Source organism: Microtus pennsylvanicus, chromosome 11, assembly GCF_037038515.1.
Source record: "Microtus pennsylvanicus isolate mMicPen1 chromosome 11, mMicPen1.hap1, whole genome shotgun sequence".
Lineage (NCBI taxonomy): Eukaryota > Metazoa > Chordata > Mammalia > Rodentia > Cricetidae > Microtus > Microtus pennsylvanicus.
This window is the reverse complement of record NC_134589.1, coordinates 91,909,144-91,930,728: the sequence shown is the minus strand read 5'-3', so window position 1 is coordinate 91,930,728 and position 21,585 is coordinate 91,909,144. Positions and strand designations below refer to the sequence as shown.

At 53.6% G+C, this 21,585-nt stretch overlaps 2 protein-coding genes and 1 long non-coding RNA gene across 5 annotated transcripts in view; 1 reads left to right on the top strand and 2 right to left on the bottom strand.

The window, feature by feature from the left end:
* On the bottom strand, positions 1 to 3,726 carry Kremen2 (kringle containing transmembrane protein 2). Of its 2 annotated transcripts, none has more exons than XM_075989696.1 (9): positions 3,345 to 3,726; positions 2,946 to 3,120; positions 2,176 to 2,267; positions 1,979 to 2,103; positions 1,641 to 1,794; positions 975 to 1,307; positions 759 to 884; positions 600 to 678; positions 1 to 367 (listed from the first exon to the last, which is right to left on the bottom strand). In XM_075989696.1, exons 1-9 carry the CDS (start codon positions 3,433 to 3,435, stop codon positions 157 to 159), a joined length of 1,386 nt encoding a protein of 461 aa, XP_075845811.1. In that variant the 5' UTR covers positions 3,436 to 3,726; the 3' UTR covers positions 1 to 156. The 2 variants fall into 2 exon arrangements, with proteins under 2 accessions (XP_075845811.1, XP_075845812.1); XM_075989697.1 differs by having other exon boundaries at positions 1,641 to 1,677.
* Positions 3,727 to 7,335: 3,609 nt separating this feature from the next.
* LOC142831504 (uncharacterized) lies at positions 7,336 to 9,497 on the top strand. The gene is made up of 3 exons (XR_012907059.1): positions 7,336 to 7,728; positions 7,801 to 7,911; positions 7,996 to 9,497. It is a non-coding gene; the product is annotated as an uncharacterized LOC142831504 (long non-coding RNA).
* Positions 9,498 to 10,742: 1,245 nt separating this feature from the next.
* LOC142831502 (FLYWCH-type zinc finger-containing protein 1-like) overlaps positions 10,743 to 21,585 on the bottom strand; it is a 30,411-nt gene continuing 19,568 nt past the window's right edge. For both annotated transcript variants that reach the window (XM_075941697.1, XM_075941694.1), the window contains exons 4-8: positions 20,283 to 20,789; positions 19,886 to 20,149; positions 15,092 to 15,355; positions 14,189 to 14,467; positions 10,743 to 11,859 (exon numbers count right to left, since the gene is read on the bottom strand). In XM_075941697.1, coding sequence (XP_075797812.1) covers positions 11,834 to 11,859; positions 14,189 to 14,467; positions 15,092 to 15,355; positions 19,886 to 20,149; positions 20,283 to 20,789 — 1,340 coding nt within the window. In that variant the 3' untranslated portion in view covers positions 10,743 to 11,833. The remainder of the gene's footprint in view (positions 11,860 to 14,188; positions 14,468 to 15,091; positions 15,356 to 19,885; positions 20,150 to 20,282; positions 20,790 to 21,585) is intronic.

Here is a 21,585-nt window from a genome sequence, read left to right as displayed (position 1 = left end):
TAGCACTGGATGCTTCCTGTCCGATTTTCAGGTCTCCCCGAGATGACCAGAGACCGAGCGGCCTTTAAAGGGCACAAGGAAGAGGTAGGGTGCTGCATAGTATCTCAGGTGTCCATCTCGTTGGCAGAAGTTGTGATGGACCCCGGACGTCTGGTGTCAGAGAGCAGAGACGAGGGAGCGCAAGGAGCTCTGGCTGGAGGCACTGAGGGGCCGGTAGGCCGCAGCAGGACCCTCAGCCTGAGAGTCTCCTGGGGGACAGGGCAGGGCCACCCCTCGGGGCCGGCGGTACCACACAGCCCAGCTTCTCCCGGGGTCCCGGGAAGGTCCCAAGGCCAGAGACCCTTTTCCTGGAGCCAGCAGACAGCTCCTAGAGAGGGAGCAGACGTCAGCTGGACCCATACTCGGTCTTGCCTCCAACATCCTGCTCTGCTTGCGAACCCACGTGTAACTCTCCCAAGGCCACGCCCCCTTAAGAACCCAGGACCTTCTTAGCTTTGTTTCCCCGTCCCGGCTCCCCACTAGAGCCCCCACACCCCGAGCACGAGGCATCAGGCACCCAGTGCGGGGTCTGCCCTCAAGCTCTGCCCCAGCGCCCGCACCGTCGACGCAGCAAACGCAGCAGCGACAGGAGCAACAGCAGCAACACGGAGATGGCCGTCACGGTGGAGAAGACTCGGGCTGCGGGCACAAGGGTGTGATGATGACAACTAGTCAGGGGCCACTCCCTGACTAGTTCCCACCTTGCAAGCCAGCCTTACCCCCTACGGAAGCCTGTGCAGCTCCGGGCTTAGGGCTGCAGCTCATGTTGGCACCATCTGGGTCCCCTGCAGGAGTCTCGGCCGAAACCTTAAGAGATGCGCTGTCGTCCACTGAGTCCTGCAGCCCTGCGGAGAGAGGTATGAGGCGAAGTGGCCAGAAGTAGGGTTGTGTTGGCAGGGATGAGGAGGGGGGCAGGAGGGCTAGCCTCTGCTCACCACGGTAGGTGAGAGCGAATCCTTGAGCATGGCCTCGTGCGTCGCTGCGGAAGGTGAGTAGTAGTGCAGCAGTGCGCAGACGCAGAGGACCAGGCGGCGGAGGGTGGACGCCATCGAAGGCGCGGAGCAGGTTGCCGGACGAGGCATCGCGTAGCTCCAGCCGGTCTCGCGAATCGGCCAACTCGAAGAGGCGGAAGGTGAGCTCTAGCGCAGCGCCCATTTGGCCCAGTACCCAGCTGCAGTTCCGATCTGGCCCATACTCATCCGGAAAGTCCGGGGAATAGATGACACCCTGAGGCGCCGTCCAGTTTCCCTGGCATGAGCCCACGGACACTGTGGGCGGGGGAGACGGTCAAGAACCTGAGGCCATCCGGGCTCTTTCTTTCCAGCACAGAGATCCCCCTTTCCAAGTAGGCCTCGTTCCCGCCCCAGTACTGGCATCTAGCACCGACCAGTTTCTATAAATAGGCCCCACTTTCCGACCAATCCCTTTATCAAGTGCGGGCTTCACAATCAGGTTCCACCTCATGCTCATTACAGATCCTGCCTTCAACCCTTGTCTCGCGATCTTATCCCACCCCAGGATCAGGCTTCCCTGATTACACTCCCACTGGGGAACTGCACATCAGATCCCACTGATGCTCCTCATTCTGGTTCACATCTCACCTTCATAGATGCCCAGTCGCCCGTCGCCTCCACACAGCTGGCCTGGGTGGCCGAAACAGATCTGGTCACAGTCGGTGGCAGGGGCTGGCCGTCCCCGGGCCAGGTCGCTTTCAGAGCCACAGAAGCAGGCATAACCAGCCTCCACGCCAGCCAGCTGAGAGCACAGACTGGGTGACCCCAAAGGCAGGGATGGTGGATATGGGTGGAGTAGTGGGGTGTGGGAAGTAGGGATTGGTGAGGTTCAGAAGTTAGTGTCAAGTTCTGGCATCAGTGTTGGGAGCTGGGTAGGGCCCTGAGGTCAAGATAAAGGGTCACTGGTCTGAGACCAAGGACAGTACCTGGTAGCCCTTCATGCGGCAGAATCGAAGGCACACCTGGACCGTGAGCTTTGTGGAGGTGCCACTGGGACCACTGAGAGCGGGGGGTGCCCCAGAGTCCACGAAGCAGCCTAGGTACCCAGGCACTGTGGAGGAAGCAGAGTCAGAATCCCACCTCTGAAAGTGACCCCCCCCCCCAGGCTCCTGCGCTCACTCACTGTGACAGGTGGGGATATCACAATAGCGCCAGTAGATGCCCTCCTCTGTCTCTGGCACGTAGCACCACGGCTGCACATCACCGTCTGGGTTCCTGTGGTCAGAGGGAGGTGGTGAGGCACTTACTACCCTGCCCTGTAGCCACCACATTTGAGAGGCCATGCTCTCTCTCTCTGTCAGGACACATTCCAGTTTTCTCCTTCTGCTCCTAGACTTTGACCTCCGAGGGGACAGGGAAGTCTCCCTAAGAGCCTGGAGAGTTGTTTTCATGTGTTTGGCTTGACCTCACGGGAGAACTTCCTGACTTTACAGTGGGTCCTCACCACTCCCTTACATAAAATGTCTAAGGAGTACAAGTAGTGACCCCTCATCCTTGTGGCTGGGCAGTAGGTGGCCCCCTTTCAGCCCCTGACTGACGCTCCAGAAGAAAGCTGTGACTTTGAGCTCTCCTGTTATGGGTTGTAGATGCGGCTTAAGTACTTCAAGAACCATTCCAACCATCCCAGGGTTCAAGTTCAACCAGATCAGACGTCCGAGGGCCCCTGGTGTAAACCTTTTGTCCTGGCCCTTGGAGGCTTTCCAGAAAACTCTCACCTATGTCGGACACATCCTTAGTTCCAAGCTTTTGCGAACCTGATGAACCTAGTATGAGATGGGCCCGGCCCCTAAATCTTCCTGAGGGTCCTGTACCAGGCCAGAGCAGACCACCCCTCTGCCCCGCCTCCAGCCACCACTGGTCCAGCCTCGCTGACAGCTCCGCCCCGCTGCTCACCTACAGAAGTTGTGCGCGCCCAGCCCCCAGCGGCCCTGAGGATCGCTGGCGCTGCTGTAACTGTGCTGCTGCGTCTGGTCCCAGAAAAGACAAGGGCGTCCGGCTCCGCGCGGGCCCGTGTAGTTCTGGTGGCCCCGGTAATCAGCGCCGTTCACCTGAAAGCATTCGGACAGGCCTGCCCGGCAACCGTGAGATTTTGGAGAAGTCTGGACGCTCACTGGGCCTCCTCACTTCTCGACCCCTAACTCCTGCCTAGTCCCAGTCAGTTCCCATCCACAAGGGAGCCTTCGGACTGCTCAGCTGCTCCATCCACCTGCTCTCCCGCCTCCCCAGTTTTCCTGGGCGCAGAAGTCCAGAAGCCCAGCAGTGACTTTGGCCTGGCCGCTGGGTCTAACTCACCTGGACTATGAAGGCTCCCTGCTGAGGCTCCGCGCGGCAGCAGCAGCATCGGGAAAAGGAAAAGGAGGCACTGAAGAACCAGTGTCCCCATCTTCCCTAACCAGAGAGATGTTGTCTGGGCCAAAGCACGGCCTGGGACGCCCCCGAGGTTGCTCTAGGGTCTAGGTGACCTGAGGGGGGCGTTGTCCTCTGATCGTCTGTCCTGGTCTTACTTTGGTCGCCGCTGCAGGTTGGGGACCAGGGAATATCTTCCCGGGATCTCGGCCCGGTTGTCGCTCCTCAAGGGTCTCTGGGGGAGGTATCTGGCCAGAGGAAGAGCTCAGGCTCCGGTTTCTAGTTCTGGGTTGGGCCTGGGTCCCCACACCCACCCCATCGATTTGTGTCTTGCACCCTGAGTCTCCCTCTCCCGGGTCTCTAAAGCACTGTCTCCTGCCCCGCTTGTGTCTGTCCCTACAGGTCCCTCCCCTCTTCTCTTCCCCTCCCCCGGGAAGACTAGAAACCCCGCCCGCGATTGGAGCGCAGACAGCAGGTCCAGACGCCTCCCACGCCTGTTCCCCCGGGACCCCCAGCGTCCCAACTCATGCCTCTCCATCCCTTTCTCCCTTTCTTCCAGGATTGGTGTGGGTTCCATTGGGAGGGCATGGAGGGGGACTGGACAGCCAGCTTAGCAGACCTCTAGAGGATCTTAAAAGAGAGTTACAAGCCTCCCTCCCGCGGCAGCACCAAACCAGGTGGACACAGGCACTCTAATTCAAGTGCACGCGCGCATGTAGACCCATTCAATCCACTCATTCCTTGTAAGACGCTCACACGCACATCTTCTCCGAGTCCTCACGCTCGTCTCTCCCTAGGTCCCGCCGCGGCTGGCTTGAATAAGGAAGGGCCACTCCCTGCCCCTGATCGCGGGAGACAGACAGGAATCGTGGACGCTACCCGCGACAGGCAGGGGCAGCTGGTGTCTGGGGAGGAAGGCAGCTGTGCCCCAGGTTCCAGCCCGCCCCCTCTCCCGCTCCCATTTCTTCCACTCCCTAGGACCCCAGCCCAGGCTCTCCGGAGCCTCGCCTGCGGTGGAATTCCCCCAGCGGTGCCCCCCACCTGGCAGGGGAGGGGGAGGGGAGCAGGCCCAGGCAGGCGTGGGGGGAAATTCCCCGTCCCATCCCCCTGAGCCCAACTCCTCCGAGTCCTCTGATCTTCCAGTGCTGCCCCGGGGCTTGGGGGGAGGCCAGCGCAGGTGCGTGGGAGGGCGGGGGCGGGGACCCAGGGAGGGAGATGGGGGGTACCCTATGCAGCCCTACCCTGTTCAAACCCCTTGCCCATCAGGCCTGCCTGCCCACCCTTTACTAGTCCCTGTATGTCTAGTCCCTTGGGCCCAGGCTGACCTGGCCCAGCTCTAACAATCCCGCCTCCCCACCCCCTCCGCCTAACACACGTCCTCCTTGAAGCAGATGGAGAAGCAAGATTCCTAGGGAGGATTCTTAGAGGTCGAAGCGTTCGTGGCAGAGATCAATAATTAGCTGTGGGAATCTTGCAGTTGTGCAGTTGGCACTTCAGGCGAAGGTTCTTGGGGGGGGCACAAGTCGTCAGGGGGTGGAGGGAGTGGGGTAGGGATGGGGTATTCCAAGGAGAGGGGCATGCTGAGGTTGTAGGTGGTGAGGGAGGGGTGCCTCCATTGGCAGCTCACTCCGTGGCCAAGCTGAGCTCTGGGCTAGGAGTCTCCCTCTTGCACTGATCCCACCAGAGCCCTCCAGACGCCTATCAAGGAAGTCTCAAGTTGATCTGTCGGTCTTGGGGTTTCCTTCCCTTTCCACCTGAGGGCCAGAAAAAGCTGGGGGCTCTGTAATCCGGACCCCTCACATTTTCTGTGAGGGCCAGTCCTATGGAGGAAGAAGTGAACGAACAGGAATGAATGATAGCAGTTAGCTGAGGAACGACTCCTCCCTGGCAGAACCATGGGTTGCCCTAAAACAACCCTAAATAGTTTGGGGAAGATCAGCCCAGTCCTGTCCCCTGCAAAGGGGCAAGAGAGGGAGGTAGTGCCCGGTTACCAGGCTGAGGACCCTGAGATGGGAGTGAGTGAGAAGTGTCCCTGCCACAAATTCCAATCTGGGGTGGCTTGTGGAACCTCTGAATAGAAAGGCCTTGCACCCTGCACCCCTCAATACACACTTCCCCAGCATTCCACACTCTGCACGGTACAGGCAGCAGCCTGTCGCATTCCCAAGGCCCTAGGGGAGGATTTGTACCGCCCCATTCTGCAGATCTGCGGACTGGGGCTCAGAGGCCCTTGGCAACTGTGGGCTCACTAGCTGTTCAGTGTTGGAGCCCTGTTTCAAGCCAAGTATGATCTAGGTGCCAGGCATTGACACCATTGTCCCTATCACACATCCTTGGAGTTCTCTGAGTCTACAGGACTACGTCGCTATAGAGGGACACCAGGTATCTTTCTCAGTGTACTTTTAGACAAGGTCTCACCTGTAGCCCTGACTGGATCGGAGCTTGTCATAATAAAGCAGGTTGGGCTGGAGCTCGCAGATTTCCCCTGCCTCTGCCTCTGCCTCCCAAGTGCTGGGATTAAAAGCGTGTGTCACCATGCCAGCCACCAGTTCTTCTCTCTTGACTAGAAGTCCCATTGCTTCCCCGTGCCACAATGAGAGCTGCTATCTCACAGCGGTCACCCCAGTAGCACTTTTTGACAGCTGGGAAAACCAACATAAGGCAGGAGTTAGCCCAGGATCATAGTGTCTAAGACCCTGACCCTGTGGACATAGAGTATATCTTGGCCTGTTACTTCCATAAATAAATTTGCATATACAAACCTGTCATGTGGGGACAATAGAGAAAAAAAGAACAGAAAATTTGGGCATGGGGGCTAGAGAGATGGCTCAGAGGTTAAGAGCACAGGCTGTTCTTCCAGAGGTCCTGAGTTCAATTCCCAGAAACAGCATGGTGGCTCACAACCGTCTGTAATGAGATCTGGCGCCCTCTTCTGGCGTTCAGGCATACATGCAGGCAGAACACTGAATACTAAAAGGAGGAGGAGGAGGAGGAGGAGGAGGAGGAGGAGGAGGAGGAGGAGGAGGAGGAGGAGGAGGAGGAGGAGGAAGAGGAGGAGGAGGAGGAGGAAAAGAAAGAGAAAGCTTGAGCACTCAGGTTTGTCTGGTCCAGTGTGGAAAAGGTGAAATGGTGGAGACATTGGGTGGTGTTATCTGGGGTGCAGAGTGCATTTGAGCCCATTTCATTTGTTCTTGGGGGGGGTCTATCAGAGTGAGGGTAGACCCTACTGGAGACTCAGAGCAAAGGGAACTCCAGAAATCCAGTGTAGCATCCTGGTCTCTCAGCAGTGATCCTGCCAGTAAAGACAGCACTCCGAGCTGTCTTTCTTTATGTGCGTCTGCATTCAAACCTCCCCTCACCACCTCACCCCACCCCAGAGGCTGCTTCGCACCTTCCTTTCTTGACTTTGCACCTCTCCTGCATCTGCCTTCACTTGGTCATAGGTCACAGATGAGACATTGTGTGGGTGCTGTTTGCTGTTCGGTATCTCAAGAGCATACCATGACCCCCTGCCAGTTATCTGGACCTAGTTCCTCAGTCTGTATCACCACCTGGCCAGTGTGGGAAAGCAGCGCACAGCCTATGCCTCTGTGTTGGAAGGATTGTGCGATCAATTCGGAGGACCCACACTCTAGACCACATCCACCTCCTTGAGCTGCTGCTGCTGGCTTGTCCTAAGTGCTATGGTCACAGCCCGTGCAAGAGTGGAAGACACTCAGAGGTGGAACACCCACTTGACTTTGTCCACCTACTGTGAGATTTGACAAATTACTTGAGCTTCCTTGGCCTGTTTCCCTACTGGCATGTCACCAAATGGCCTCAGCTGGAGAAATGGGTGCCCAGGCCTACAGCAGGTTGGCTCTCTGGTTACACCCACCACCAGCCTCCAGGGGGCGCTGGAGAACTCTGTTTCTTGAGACAGCTCGTGATTTATTGGAAATTATCTTTGTGGACTAGGTTGACAATATTGAGAGGTGGAGTCAGTTTATCTGCTCCGCCCATGAAATTCTTCTGGAGGGACCTCAGGAAGGGCGGCTACTGAGCTGGGGCTATGGGCTGTGCTGGTTCTTCAGGGCCCCTCCCTCACAGGAGGCCTGGGAAGGAAAGGTTTCACTTTCGAAGGATGAGATGGCTAAACAGAACGGCCCTGTTTGGTCATTTGCAATCAGGCTAGCCTGGAGGTGCTTGGTGCTACAGTAACTGACTTGAGGGGACATTGGGAGTGTGGAGGAACCTCTGGAAAGAAGATTGAGAGCCCGGAGGCCCAACAGTGGTTGGTGAGGAACCACCCATGACTTGGTTTCAGAGTCCGCTGATTTGGAGCAGAAAGGTGAGAACTGCATCCTGTTCAGCCTCCCTTCCTGCTTCCCCAGACCTCTGATTCTGTCTCCTCTTTTCTCAGGAAAGCTATAGCATCAGCTGGGAGCTACAAATGCCCCGAGGGGTCCCAGTTGCTGCTGGAGTCCTGGCCCTCCTTGCTCTACTGGCTTTGGTCTATCATTGTCTCAACGAGGTACCTTCCTTCTGACTCCATGCCTCTGCCCACAGCCATCTCCTCAGAACCCGCTTCCCTCCTCATGACTCTCTCTGTGCCCAGGCCTGGAAGTCCAGATGGAGGCTTTGCTGTGGGAGCTGGAGGTGCCCTCCAACTGGAAAGAGCTTGCAATTTGTCTTCATCCACAGCCTGAATGAGGGCCAGCCGGGAATCCTCTCTTCAGAGCCTTTCCCAGTGTCCCCCGAAGGCCCTAATGGCACCAGGACCGCTCTTCAGCTTCGGGTATGAAGAGGATCCCTCCCTCCGTGCTCAGAGCAGGTTGTAGTATCTGCCAAGCACCCTGCGAATATTTGGAAAACCATTAATGTGGATGGAGGACTGAGCCCATGAGAGGAGCGCAGTGTGACTGTCGGTGAGGTGAGGAGTCTGGCCCAAGGGAGGGAGGCACTAGTACAAGTGTCTCGCCTCTGGCTTATGGCGGCAAAGCTTTCTTCTCCCAAAGCCACCCTGAAGAAGCAGAGGTTCTGGTTACTCCATCTTTAACAGTGGCCTGTCCCCATGGGTGTGATGTCATGACACAGCCAGCACAAGGAAGCTGCACCTGACCTCCGTCCACTCCCAAGAGCTTTGTCACTGTCCCGGCAGAGCTCTCAGCCTTTGCAGCCCCCGAGCTTCCTTGGTTCAGCCTAGGCACCAGAAAGGTCAGGGCCTCCTGGAGCATGTCTGGCATCCCTAGCTGCTGAGCACTAAGCCGGTGAGCTTTCTGGGTCAGGTCACGGCTGCAGCCGACCCCCTTGCCTGCTTTCCCAGACTAGAAGCACTGGAACCTGGACTCCTAAGATCCCCAGAGCCACCCGAGTTAAGGGGAGATTAGTTAGATTGCAGTAGGTAGAACTGGAAACTGTCCCCAAGATTCCTGTCCTTGGAGGTCCACGGGCTCATGAATCAGTCCTCTGGAATGCAGATGTAACCCTGTGTGCACCACACTCTTCTCTGATGAGGCTGTGCTATGTGGTGGAGGGATTGGTGCAGATTCATTAGAGTCTCTAATTAATTAAATTGTCTGCGTTAAGCAAGAGATGGGGCCAGGGAAAGTGGGGCATGCCTGTGGTCTAAGCTAACTTGGCAGGGTGAGGCAGCAGGATCACTTGAGTCCGAGACATAAGGCCAGCCTGGGTAACAAAGCAAGGCCCTGCCTTAGCTCTCAACAGGGACTGCTGTGTAGCTCAGGCTGGCCTGAACTTGCTATGTAGCCCCCACTGGCCTCAAGTCTGCTTTGAGATCCTCCTTGACTCCCTGAGTACTGGGACTACAGGCGTATACAGTGAGAGACCTCGAGTCTCAATACTGGGACTACAGGCACGTAGAGTGCGAGACCTTGAGTCTCAAACAAAACAAACGTTGCGATGGTGAGCCCAGATGGCCGGATTTGGCGTGTGAAGTGTCCAAGGGTCTGCTCTGCCCACCGCTGCCCAGGAGAGGATGAGCCTCCAATGTGACACCGCCACCTTGATTGCAGCTGTGTGACCAGGCAGAGGACACTGTTCAGCCCTCTGAGTCCTTGTTCACCAAAAGCATGAGATAATAAATAGGAGGTTTTGGCAGTTGTTCCTGGCAATTTGTTCTAAAGTCATAATGTGTGCCAAACAGGACAGGCTGGCGGGTCTGAGGGCAGTGAGGAGTGAGGCCACTTTGGGCAGGGTACAAATGCCCAATGCTATCAGGAGAGCCTGCCTAGCTTCTAGTACCCTTTTTGGAAGGGGCCCCTGCTGTGGTCAGGTAGGTCGCACTGGGGCTGTTAGAACCCTCCAGAATGAGAACACAAGATTGGCCTCCCCCAAGTACTGTACATCTTCTTTTGGCCTTCCGGAGAGAGAGGCTGTAGGATGAAGCGAGTGAGAGAACTAAAGCCTGTGTATCCTAAGTGGGTCCTTAACTGCATCTCTAGCATCCGGCCCTCCAACCAGATAGTCATAGCTGCTGCACAGCATGGAGAGGACTCCGTGGCGGGACTGCAGAGCCTGCACCGACGGGTGGCTGAGGTGGCGCCTGGAAGCACAGGCGGGTGTGGGTGTTGCTGCTGTCACGGGTGAACTGGAAGCAGAGAAACAGGGTTGTATACCAAAATACCCACTGTTGCTGGGTGGTGACAGCGCACACCTTTAATCCCAGCACTCAGGAGCCAGAGGCAGGTGGATCTCTGAGTTTGAGGCCAGCCTGGTCTATAGAAAGAGTTCCAGAACAGCTACTCAGAAACAGGGCTACACAGAGAAACCCTGTCTCAAAAAACCAAATCAAACCAAGCAAAGACTTGTTGAGTCTGTTTGAAACCCTCGTCTCTACCTACCCAGTGTAATCCACCCGAGATTACAGACATGCGCACTGGGCCCAATTTTTCACAGCGTTGCTGGGAATCTGACTCAGATCCTCATGGCTGCAGAGAGCACTTTCCCCGTCCCCAGACTGTCTGATCTCAGGTGTAGACCCAGGGTGACTGGTAGTCAGGCCTGGGTAATGGGCTGACAAGTGGGCAGTTACCTGTCCAGATGGTTGGTATCCAGGGTCTCGAGAAGCAAGCCTGGCCTTGGTTTGGTGTACCACTTCCACTCTGGGCTCACCTCAACTCACTCAAGTGAGCTCATGAAGGATCCAGGCACATGGCCCACTTTGCAAGCCTTCTCTACGTCAGCAGATCCCCTCCCAGTCTTGGCCTAGGCCAAGCAAACACCATAGCCCTGGAGTTGCCAACCAAACCCATTAGTTCCCCAGCACTGGGCAGAGACAGTATGCGGCTTTGTGGCAGCAGCCTGTTGTTGCAGAGGGGGTGTCAACACAGCAGCTCTGCACCATGAGATTAAATAGGGTTTATTGAGGGAAGAAGAGGAGCAGAAGCCAGTGGTAGGCACCAGGCCATCAATATTCCACAGGGGTGGCTGCTTCATGGCTTGCTTGCAAAGGAGAGGAGCATGCAGCTCTATGACAGGGTAAGGACAGCTCTGTCTAGGGTGCAACATGCAGAAAGTTCTGCAGTTCCCAGGGATGTTAGTGTCACCTGTAGCATGGCTCTCTTTGTTCTGCTAAACTCTTCTGTAAGCGGCAGGCTTTGACGCCATCTAATTACCCCTGTGTATCAGGAACACCACGGAGACAATTCTCAGTGGTGCAGCTGCCCACAGCATGTTTATCTGCTGTCACCTCTTCCTGACATCTAGGCTGGCTCCCTCCAGGAACTTCTGCTGCCCTGAGAACTGTGGACAGGTTTAATTGAAGCTAGGACAGAATGTAAGATGCAAAGTCTGAGAGAAGGTAGGACAAAGCCTGGAGACCGGCCGGCTCTGTCACGGTTGGGGCTGACGGTCCTAGTAAGCAGCGAGTGACTGAAGACCAGGAAGGCTCCAGCATCTGTCCCTAAAAGATGCAAAACACAAAACAAACACCCCCCACCCCCCTTGACTGCTACTGTCTTCAGAGGGTGTCAAGAAGTTCCCGTACACACCCTGGCTCAGGACAAATTCATTGGTGCTGAACTCTAATGGAGCTCACAAAGGCCACACCCACTGGAGAGCTCTCTGTAAGGCGCATGCTCTGGAAGCAGAAGGTGCTGAGGCTGTGGGCAGCAGAGTGGGGTTGAGGTATATCAGTCCAGACACATTCTCTTCAGCTGTCTAAGGTCACAAAGGCGACAGCAGCATGGCCCGGGTCTGCAGGCTACCCATCAGCTTCGCACTATTCTTTTGCCAACACAGGATACCACCCAAGGTCCAAGTAATCCTCCTGGGGACCTCTGAGGAAATGTGAAGGCCGTCGATGCTCTAGAGAGTGAAGGAGTTGTCAAGCAAATCTGAGTGGATGGGAAGCGCCTGCACCGACAGGAAGCATCGGGGGTGTTGGTGCCTCCTCTGTTCTTTCAGAGAAGACTTGCCTCATCAGGACCCGTTGCTCAGTTTTTGCTCTTCTTTGATGTTCCTGATGACAGAAAAATGTGTACCATTACAAAGGTTTTATTTAGCTAAGAAGTGGCTGCACATGCCTTTAATCCCAGTACACAGGAGGCAGAGGTAGGTGGATCTCTGTGAGTTCAAGGCCAGCCTGGTCTACAAAGAGAATTCCAGGACAGTCAGAGTCACAGAGAAAACCTATAAGAAACCCTGTCTCAAAACAAAACAATGAAAAACAAAACCCAAAGATTTATTTAAGCCAGGCATGGTGGCACATGCCTTTAACCCCACCCAACACTCAGGTGGCCAGCTTGGTCTACCTAGTGAGTTCAAGGATAGCCTGGGCTATAATTAGAGACCCTGTCTCAAAAAACAAACAAACAAACAAAACCCAAAAACCAACCAACAACCACATGAAAACCACAGAAATCAAACACTCAGGAGTCAGAGGTATGTAGATCTCTGAGTTCAAGGCCAGCCTGGTCTACAGAGTAAGTTCCAGGAAAGGCAGGGCTATACAGAGAAGCCCTAACTCAAAAGCAAAACAAAAACAACAATAAAAAAAACCCAAAGATTTATTTATGATCTAAGTCCGACTTTTGCTTTTTTTTAAAGCCCTATCTCACTATATAGCTGAGGAGGCTTGGACTGGCCATGTAGCCCAGGCAGGCTTTGAACTGGTGTTCTTCCTGACTTGGCCTCCTGAGTGCTGGGATGACAGGCATGCTCTAGCTTTTTTTTCCTCAGCAAAGATAAAACTGGTGCCTGAGGTTCTCCTGAGAGCCAGCAGACTTGTAGTTACCCAATACACTGTCACAAGTCACCCAAAGGAGCTTCTGGGAGTCAAAATTCTAAGCGTGTCTGGGCTAGGTGGTTCTGACTGGCCACGAAGTTGAGATGTCACCAGGACCACAGCCACCTGAAGGCTGGAGGGCAGAGGGCCCATTTCCAGGGATTCCTGCTCCAGCTTCTTCTTCAATCAGTTCCTGTGCCTTTTATCACTCCTTTGTAGTTCTGGGCATTAAATGCAGGGTCTCACATGCCATTGTCTGTAATAGCCCATGATTCTTTTACTCATCTACTTATTTATGTATTTTTGAGACAAGGTCTTGCTATGTAAACTAGGCTGGCCTTGAACTCATAAAACTCTCCCTGGGTCTCCCTCCCTGACATACCTGTCTATCACTTAAGTTTAAATCTTTATTTGTGTGTAGTACATGTGTGTCTATATGCCATGTGCACCCTCAGAGGCCTGAAGAGCATGACAGAAGCCTATAAATGGCAGGACATGGGCGCTGGGATCCAAGACTGAGTCCTCTGCTAGATCAGCCAGTGCTCCAACTACCGCGCTATCTCTCAAGCCCAAGATTCTTTTCCACTCTATGTGGCAATATGACCTCTTTCTTCCGGCTTGCCATTTATTTTTTTAAGGGTTTATTTTGTGTGTTGAGGTATTTTGTCGCAAACCACATGTCTGCCTGACAGAAGAGAGTGGTAAAGCTCCTATAACCGGAGTAACAGAGGGTTCTGAGCCACAAGTAGGTGCTGGGAGCTAAACCTGGGTCCTCTGAAAGAACAGCAAGTGCTCTTAACCTCTAAGCCATCTCTCCAGCCCAGTAAAAGCTTCCCTTACCAGGAACTGAACCCGGGTAGAACAGTAAGAGCACACATTTGTAATCCTAGCACTTGTGAGGGCAAGATAATCAGAATTCAAGACTGTCCTAAAATATCCTGAGTTTGATGCTAGGCTGGGCTATATAGACACTATTTCAATGATAAAACAAAAAGATTTGTCTATATAAATAAAGATAACTAATTTTCAATTGAAAAAAAATTATTGCAAACATGTGGTGGTACATGTTTACAAACGCACAATCACTGCATCCTTCCAGGGTAGTCTATATATACATATTTTTTTTAAATCAGATTTTTCAGAAGATAATGACCTATAAAGTATTGAGTGGTCTTAGAAGAGGAAGATTAAGCCTGGCATGGTGGTGCACGCCTTTAATCCTAGCACACAGAGGCAGAGGCAGGAAGATCACTGAGTTTAAGGCCAGCCTGGTCTACAGTGAGTTCTAGGACAGCCAGGACTGCCATTACACAGAGAACACTGTCTTGGTGGAGGAAGGGGGAACAAAAAAAAAAAAGGAAGATCAATTTGAAATGGGATCTGATCTAGACTAGGAAGACGGAGGTATGGTTTTATGGTTTCAAGTTTTCAAGTCAATGGGAAGGACCAAAAAAATGAGAAGATGTAGGTATTGTTTCATGACCATGGGAAGGGATCAATAGGAATGAGAGAAGGTTCTGGAATGTGAAGTTGGGCCCAAAGTTCTTGGTCACTCAGTACATACTTTTCTTCTTCTTCTTGGCTACACTGGGGAGCCGCTCGCGCTCTCGCTGCCGCAGGGCCTCCAGACCATCCAGGTCAGGCGGGTGGCAGTGGCTCCGCATCACCATGACCCGCCGGCCCTGGGTGATGGCTCGGCTGCGACAGCCCAGCCGGGCCTGGTCCCGGCACATCCAGTATACCTTCTCCCCGGCCGCCTTCTCCTTCCTGTACAGGAAGGACTCATACACCAGGAACCGACCTCCAAGGGATGTCTGCAGGAACTCCAGTGGCTGCACAGGCTCTGTAGGGCAGAATCAGGCTGTGAGCCAAGGGTCGGCAGCAGGAGCTGGGCCCAGGAGGATCCACTCTGGTCCCTACCCCCTTCCCTTTGCCTGCCTCAGGACTCTGGGACTAATGGTCAGCCACAAGAGACTCTAAAACACACCTGCTTTCCTTTACAGGGCGCCAGTGTCCCTGGAGCTCTGTTGAGGCCACCCCAGACCACAAATTCCATGACCACTGGGGTCTCCCAGACAGAGGAGGTATCTTGCTGGGGGCCTGTCATAACCCTGTCCACCAGCTGTCCTTGACACAAAGCCATTCTCATGCTTTTTAAGAAGCTCAGGTCAACGGCCATGTGACATTGGGGGTGTGTCCAGAGAGAGCACATGAAAACAGATGCTGAAGCAGAAATGGCCCAGGGAGACGGCAGGGTCTTCAGCGCTCAGTCATGAGCATGTGCACTTCTGGTGACTGACCGCCATGCTACCTCGGGCCCACCACTCCTACTTTTTCTTTGGACCAGAACTAGTCTCTCAGCAATAGCAATCCATCGTGTGGTAAAATTAGTGCCTCAAGCACAGAGCCAGGAAAGGGATCAGGATGTTGTAGGGCAGTCAAGAGAAGCCACTCTCCCTCCACATACCTGGGCCTTCCCAGTTGGTCAGGTTGGGGAAGTTCTCCCGCTGTCGCAGGGCTTCCAGGCCACCCATATCAGGTGGGTGGCAATGCCTGCGCATGACCATCACCCGCTGGCCCTGGGTAATGGCTCGGCTGCGACAGCCCATGCGTGCCTGGTCCCGGCAGGTCCAGTAGATTTTGTCGCCAGTTGCTTTCTCCCGCCTATAGAGGAAGGACTCGTACACCAGGAAGCTGCCCCCCAGAGGGGTCTTCAGGAACTCAGGCCCATCTGCAAAGAAACCAGGGAGGCAATCAGAGAAGGGGGCATGGAAGCTGAACCTGACCTTCAGAGAGGAAGACTGGGGAATGGTCCCATCACCCACTTCACGCCCTCCCCTCTTCTCACAGAGAGATAGCCCTGTGTCCTCAAACCACACTGTCCCAAGTCTGGAGATTGGCTTCCATGATGATAGCGTGGGAAGGGGCAGGGTGTGTGTCTGTTCACTTATACGAGGCGCCCTCCAGGTCAGCGGGCAGGTACTCTGTACTTCCAAGAGTGGAGTCAAAGCATCTCAGAGCTGAAGGGAGGAGTGCGGCTCATGAGCCCGGGCTGTGCACATGTGTTTAGGGGCTTAAGCTTGAGCTGGGAGATAAGAGGAACCTGAAGGACAGCCTGGCCTTGCCAAGAGGACTCCCTGCCCACCCCCACACCTTCCCTGTCCTCATTTTGACCAGGCACAAGGGTTCCTGTGGTGGTCTGAACAGGAATGGCCCCCTCAAATAGCCTCATAGATTTGAATGCTTGGTCACCAGAGAGCAGCACTATTTGAAAGGACTGGGGGTGTGGCTATGTTGGAGGGAGTATGTCACTGGGGTGGTGATGGAGGAAGGTCATTGGTTAAATAAAAAGAAACTGCTTGGTCCTCATTGGTTAGAAGATAGGTGGGAGGAATAAACAGAACAGAACGCTGGGAGGAAGAGGAAGTGAGCTCAGATTCCACAGCTCTCCTCTCCAGAGCAGATGCCTCAGAGAGACGCCATGCCCCAGCTCCGACCCAGGATGGACTTAGGCTAGAATCTTCCCGGTAAGACCGGTGCTCACAGATTATTAGAGATGGGTTGATCGGGATATCAGAATTAGCCAGTAAGGGCTAGAGCTAAAGGGCCAAGCAGTGATTAAAAGAATACAGTGTCCGTGTAATTATTTCGGGGTATAAGCTAGCCGAGTAGGCGGCTGGGGTGTTGGGGACGCAGCCCCGCCGCTCCTATTACTACAGGGTGGGATTTTTTTTTGCGGGGGGGGGGGGGAGGTTTCAGAAGCCCAAGTCAGATCCAGTGGCTCTCTCTTTTCCTGCTGCCTGCAGATGCAGATATAGAACTTTCTTCCTTCTTTCTTTCTTTCTTTCTTTCTTTCTTTTTTTTTTTTCTGGTTTTTCGACACAGGGTTTCGCTAAAGTGCAGAACTGCTTCTCCAGCACCATGTCTGCCTGTGTGCTGTCATGTTTCCTGCCACGACAATAATGAACCAAATCTCTGAAAACGTAAGCAAGTCCCAGTTAAACACATTCTTTTATCTAAGAGTTGCTGTGGTTCTGGAACAGAACAGGGACTAAGAGAAACTGGTCCTAGGCAGCAGGTCCTCATCGTGCTGCTTGTTGGTGGGGTGTGGGCTTTGGATTAGCAAAGCAGTTGAACACATTAAGCAGGGTTTAATGGGCCATACTAGTAGGAGCATGGAAGACAGTGACAGACTAGGGAGTCATCGTATGATGAAAAAAGCTGCGAGGGAGGGAGCCCCGAGAGGCTGAGGGCTTGGGTAGAAGCACCTGATTCCAGAGCACCTAGAATGGTGGAGAAGGAAGCCAGGAGGTTAGGACCACCTGTGGAGCAGAGCAGCCCAGAGGAAATGGCCCACCTCCTCCACACTGGAGTAAAATGTTTGTTAGGGAAAGGCTGGAGAGATGTACGTTAAGCCATTAAGAGGACAGGTTGCTCTTCCAGAGGAGCCAGGTTTGATTCCCAGTAACCACACAAAGGCTTACAACCATCTGTAACTCCAGTTTCAGGGGTCTGATCCCCACCTCTGGCATCCATAGGTACCAAGCACAGCCTCTATGGACACAAGGCACACACACGGTACATAAACATACATACAGGCAGAACAGCTATACACATGAACATTAAAAAAATGGCTTTCAGTAAGTAAAAGAGTAGCGTCCAAGGACAGAGAAACAGTAAGCAAAGACACCCACAGAACGAACAGAGGCAGAGAAACTCTAAAATATTAAGGATGTGCAAGATAAAACTTGAGCCAAGGGGCTAGAAAGATGGCTGCTCTTTCCGAGGACCCAGGTTCAGTTTCTAACACCCACACAGTAGTTCACAGCTGTCTGTAACTCCAGTTCTTGGGAATCCAATGCTGCCTTCGGGCCGCCAATGAAGGAAAAACACTCATATACACACAGTAAGCAACAGAACTCAGCCAAGCCTTGCGACAAGATCTACACCAAGCATGTAGACGGTGGCTGAGTCAGAGAGGCACTGGGGGAACTGGAGGCACAATGGTATCAAGGTATGTTTATATATAAGGAACAAAGCAAGGTGACCCAGTGGGAGAGACGAGACACTGAAAGGGAGGAGGCAGAACCTGTGCTGGAGTGTTCCTAAGACCCAGAACTACAGTTGCCAGCTCTGCAAAGGCAGTTAGGCCCCATGTACGCACAGGGCAGGGCCTTCCTTTAACATGAGAAGGCCTGAAAGGCCAATGCACACAGGAGAAGTTGCTGGAAGATAGACACCAGAGCAGGCAGGTGCGGACTGTGCCTGGAGAGACCAGCTATTGCCTCAGCAGGGTACAGGTGGGGCCACCATACTGCTGAGACTAGGCACAATACAAAGAGTCATTTTTGTATTCTGCCCTTTGTGTGAGGGCAGAAACTTAAAGCTTCAGTAGAAGAAACAGAAAACAAAACCAAGAAATCTCAGACAGTACTGCGAAAGTGATCGTGGTCATCACAGGAGGATCGGCAGATGGAACTCCAGTCCTGGAGCATTAGGTAGGCATGTGGGAAGACACTGGGTTGCACCAGGCATGGTGGCTCATACCTTTAATCCCAGCACTTGGGCAGAGGCAAGAGGATCTCTGCAAGCTCAAGTCTAGCCTGGTCTAACATAGCAAGCTCTAGGACAGTCTGGACTACATAAGGAGAGACCCTGTCTCAAAACAGAACAGAACAGAACAAAAACAAATAAGGAAGACACTGTGTTGAAGAACACAAGTTATGGTCAGAAAAGGCCCTGCTGAACCACAGTCTAGGAACATCAGGGAGGCAGAGGATGCCCGAGTCCTGAAGCAGAATCTGGTCAATACATGGGGTCAACCATAAGAAAAGCACACGTTCTTTTCAAACAGATTCCACTATTGTGGAGTGACGCTTTACGGCCTGGCACTCTCCAACAGCCGCACTGTGCAGTGAGTGCGTGGGAAAAGGTTCTCAAGTGGGTCCTCCAGGATGACTAGCTCTAGGACCTCTCAAATCAAGACAAGAAAGCCCAGAGGCAGGGCAGCTAGCCAGGGAATCTAGGTGATGGCCAGGCCTGGCATCAGCCCCCAGGCAAGGCTGAAGCAGGACTCAGCAAGCTTTGGGGTCCTCTGCTGATGTGATGTAATGCCTCCCTGAAAAAAGAGGCACACACAGCAGCTGCTGAGCAGCCACAAGGGAAAAAAGGAGAAGGGCAGGATAGTCCCAGCTCACTAGGGGCAGAATTTGACAAGAACAGAAGGCAGGAGCTAATGAGACAGTTTAGAAAACAAAGGCACTTGTTGCCAAGACTGTCAATCTGAGTTCAATCCCCAGGACCTACACGACAGAAGAAAAACACTGACTCCTACATGTTGCCCTTGAACCAATACATGTATGCCAAGTATGCAAATACATATGTGCATGCACACATGCATGCACACACACACACGCATGCGCACAAATGCACACACACACACAGAAGCATGGCAGATCTCTAAGTCTGAGGCCACCCAGAGCAACATAGTTGAGAATTGAGACCGTTTCAAGAAACAAAACAACCTAAAGTCAAACAAAAAGCACAAAACCTACTTAAAAAGTAGACCAAGGCTAAATCAGTTCCTCTGGCTGGATGTTAGCAGGTAACAAGGAGATTGCCGTAGAATGCATTTTAAGAAACGGTGAAGCAAAGGCTTAAAGGAGGGATGCATGAGGCAGAAGTGATGCCATGTCCTGGTACTATCTCTGTTTATGAGGTGTCACAGAAATGCAACAAAAAGGGAATACGGATGATAAAACACCTCCTGTTTTTGGAATAAGCTTCGGACAAAAAGGCATCTCAGAGGACTCCAAAAACTACCAGACTGGGAGGCTGGGCACAACCACTTTCTGTATGCAGATTCTAGCTTCTTTTGGAGCCAAATGGGCAGAGCTAGGATTCTGGCATGCAGGTGTGCACCAAACAAATCTCAGGAGAGGGAGGCTCTTTAGCTCCTGGACTTGAGAATGACTGTTGCCCTCTGTTCACACTGCGGGAATGGGGCCTTACTTACCCGTTCAGTGTCTACTGATAACTCTTCAGATAACAGAGGATGGGAGATTAGGCTTATCAGGTTTGGGGCCTGGAAGAGTGGTAGGTAGGCAAAGAGGAGCCTGGGAGAACAGATCCCAGACAGACTGAGTTTGAGGGCAGAAGTGGGGGGCACGGAGGAGAGGACTGTGACTGTCAGGATATTGACAAGGAAGGAGGGCAGGATAGGCATAGCTAATAGAAAAAGCTGTGGGGTCACCACAGGTACCTGGACCATCCCACTGAGTGGGGCCGGGGCGTTTCTCCCGCTGCCTCATAGTCTCCAGTCCTAACAGGTCAGGTGGATGACAGTGGTTCCGCATCACAGTCACCTGCCGGCCCTGGGTGATGGCTCGGCTGCGACAGCCCATTCGTGCCTGGTCCCGGCAGGTCCAGTACACCTTCTCCCCAGCTGCTTTCTCCCTCCTGTAGAGGAAGGACTCGTATACCAGGAAGTTGCCCCCAAGAGGGGTCTTCAGAAACTCTGGACCTCCTGCAGGGCACAAGAGAGGCAGTTAGGGGAGGGTGCAGATTCAGAATGCAGGGGTAGGTTGAGAAGGCTGGCCACCCCCTCCCAAAATGAGGCAGCCAACTCCGGCCAGCAGGCCCCAAACACTAAGACTCACGGGGATCCACGTCCTGGTCGTCCTCGGGGGGTTCTTGCAAAGGTTCCTGACGTGCCTTTTTCTGACGTTTTCTGGACTTGGACTTGGACTTGGACCTGGACCTGGACCTGGACTTGGACTTGGACTTAGACCTACTGAGAGTCAGTGTGCCCTTTGCCCGACGGTAGAACAGGCTGTCCACCCCTTGGAGCAGCGAGTCTTCGATGTCATCGCAGTCCTCCAGGTCCCCAGCACCAATTCGTCTTGCTTGTATCTTCTTTATGGTCTTCTCCTGCTGTCGCCGGGCCTGCAGGCCTTCCATGTCAGGTGAGTGGCAGTGGCTGCGCATCACCGTCACTCGCTGGCCCTGGGTGATGGCCCGGCTACGGCAGCCATTGACCGCATGCTCCCGGCAGGTCCAGTACACCTTGCTCCCCACAGTCTTCTCCCGCTTGTAGAGGAAGGACTGGTGAACCAGGAAAGTGCCCCCATAGCAGGTCTTCAGGAACTCAAGGGGCCGATACCGCACTAGAGGAAGAACCCAGCAAGGTCACAAACCAAGGACAAGAGTCCAGGGGTCCCAGGAGGAACCGCCAAGTTAATTTTCTCCCAAATGTCGGCATGCTTCCCTGGGCTGGGCATGTATGAAGCCCAGTGCATTCCCACCAAGCCACCCAAGAAGAACAAGGGTTCCTTCTCCAAGTCAATTAGACCTCAGCACCCCAGTTCACACCACAGTGGGGGGGGCATGCTGGGCTCTAATTCAGCAGGTTATGTTCTGGGCTATTCTTGGTCATATTTTTCTAGGGTTTGTTCAAAATTTTTGTCTAGCTTTTGTTTTTACAGTGTATAGAGTTAAGTCGAAGGTCTGGAACACACTAGGCAAAGCTCTACCATTGAGCAACATCCTCAGCCCTTCTTTTTGAGCAACAGAGACACACACTCAAGTATTCTTAACATATTGAAAAGACACTCCCTTCCACCAAAACCAGTGCAGTCACTCAGATCCTCATGGGTCGGAGACACCCAGCATTCTGGAAGCCACACCCACCTATTCTAAGCGCACCACCTCTCCCTAGGGAAGCAGAGCAGAATGATTTGATTGGCATCACCCCACAAGTTCCACAACCTGCCTCAGTTATGAATAAGCTCCTGAGACCCCCAACACATGTGAATTTTCTGAGACTGAAGGCCTTCATCAATAGGATTGGAGTTTGAGTCTGGGACTCAAAGGCACGCCCTGCCCCTGGGAACCCTACCCAAACTTAGCCTGGATCACTGCCCATCAGCACAGTTTTCTAGGACCCACACCAGGCCCTGCTGC

Bases quoted from the DNA above. Each gene is read 5' to 3' on its own strand.
- Kremen2 (XM_075989696.1), bottom strand. From the start codon at position 3,435: ATGGGGACACTGGTTCTTCAGTGCCTCCTTTTCCTTTTCCCGATGCTG. The intron at 2,268-2,945 runs GTGAGCAGCGGG...CTCTGACCACAG, and splicing joins GGCGCGCACAACTTCTGTAG to GAACCCAGACGGTGATGTGC. The intron at 1,795-1,978 runs GTACTGTCCTTG...CTGTGCTCTCAG, and splicing joins GCCGCATGAAGGGCTACCAG to CTGGCTGGCGTGGAGGCTGG.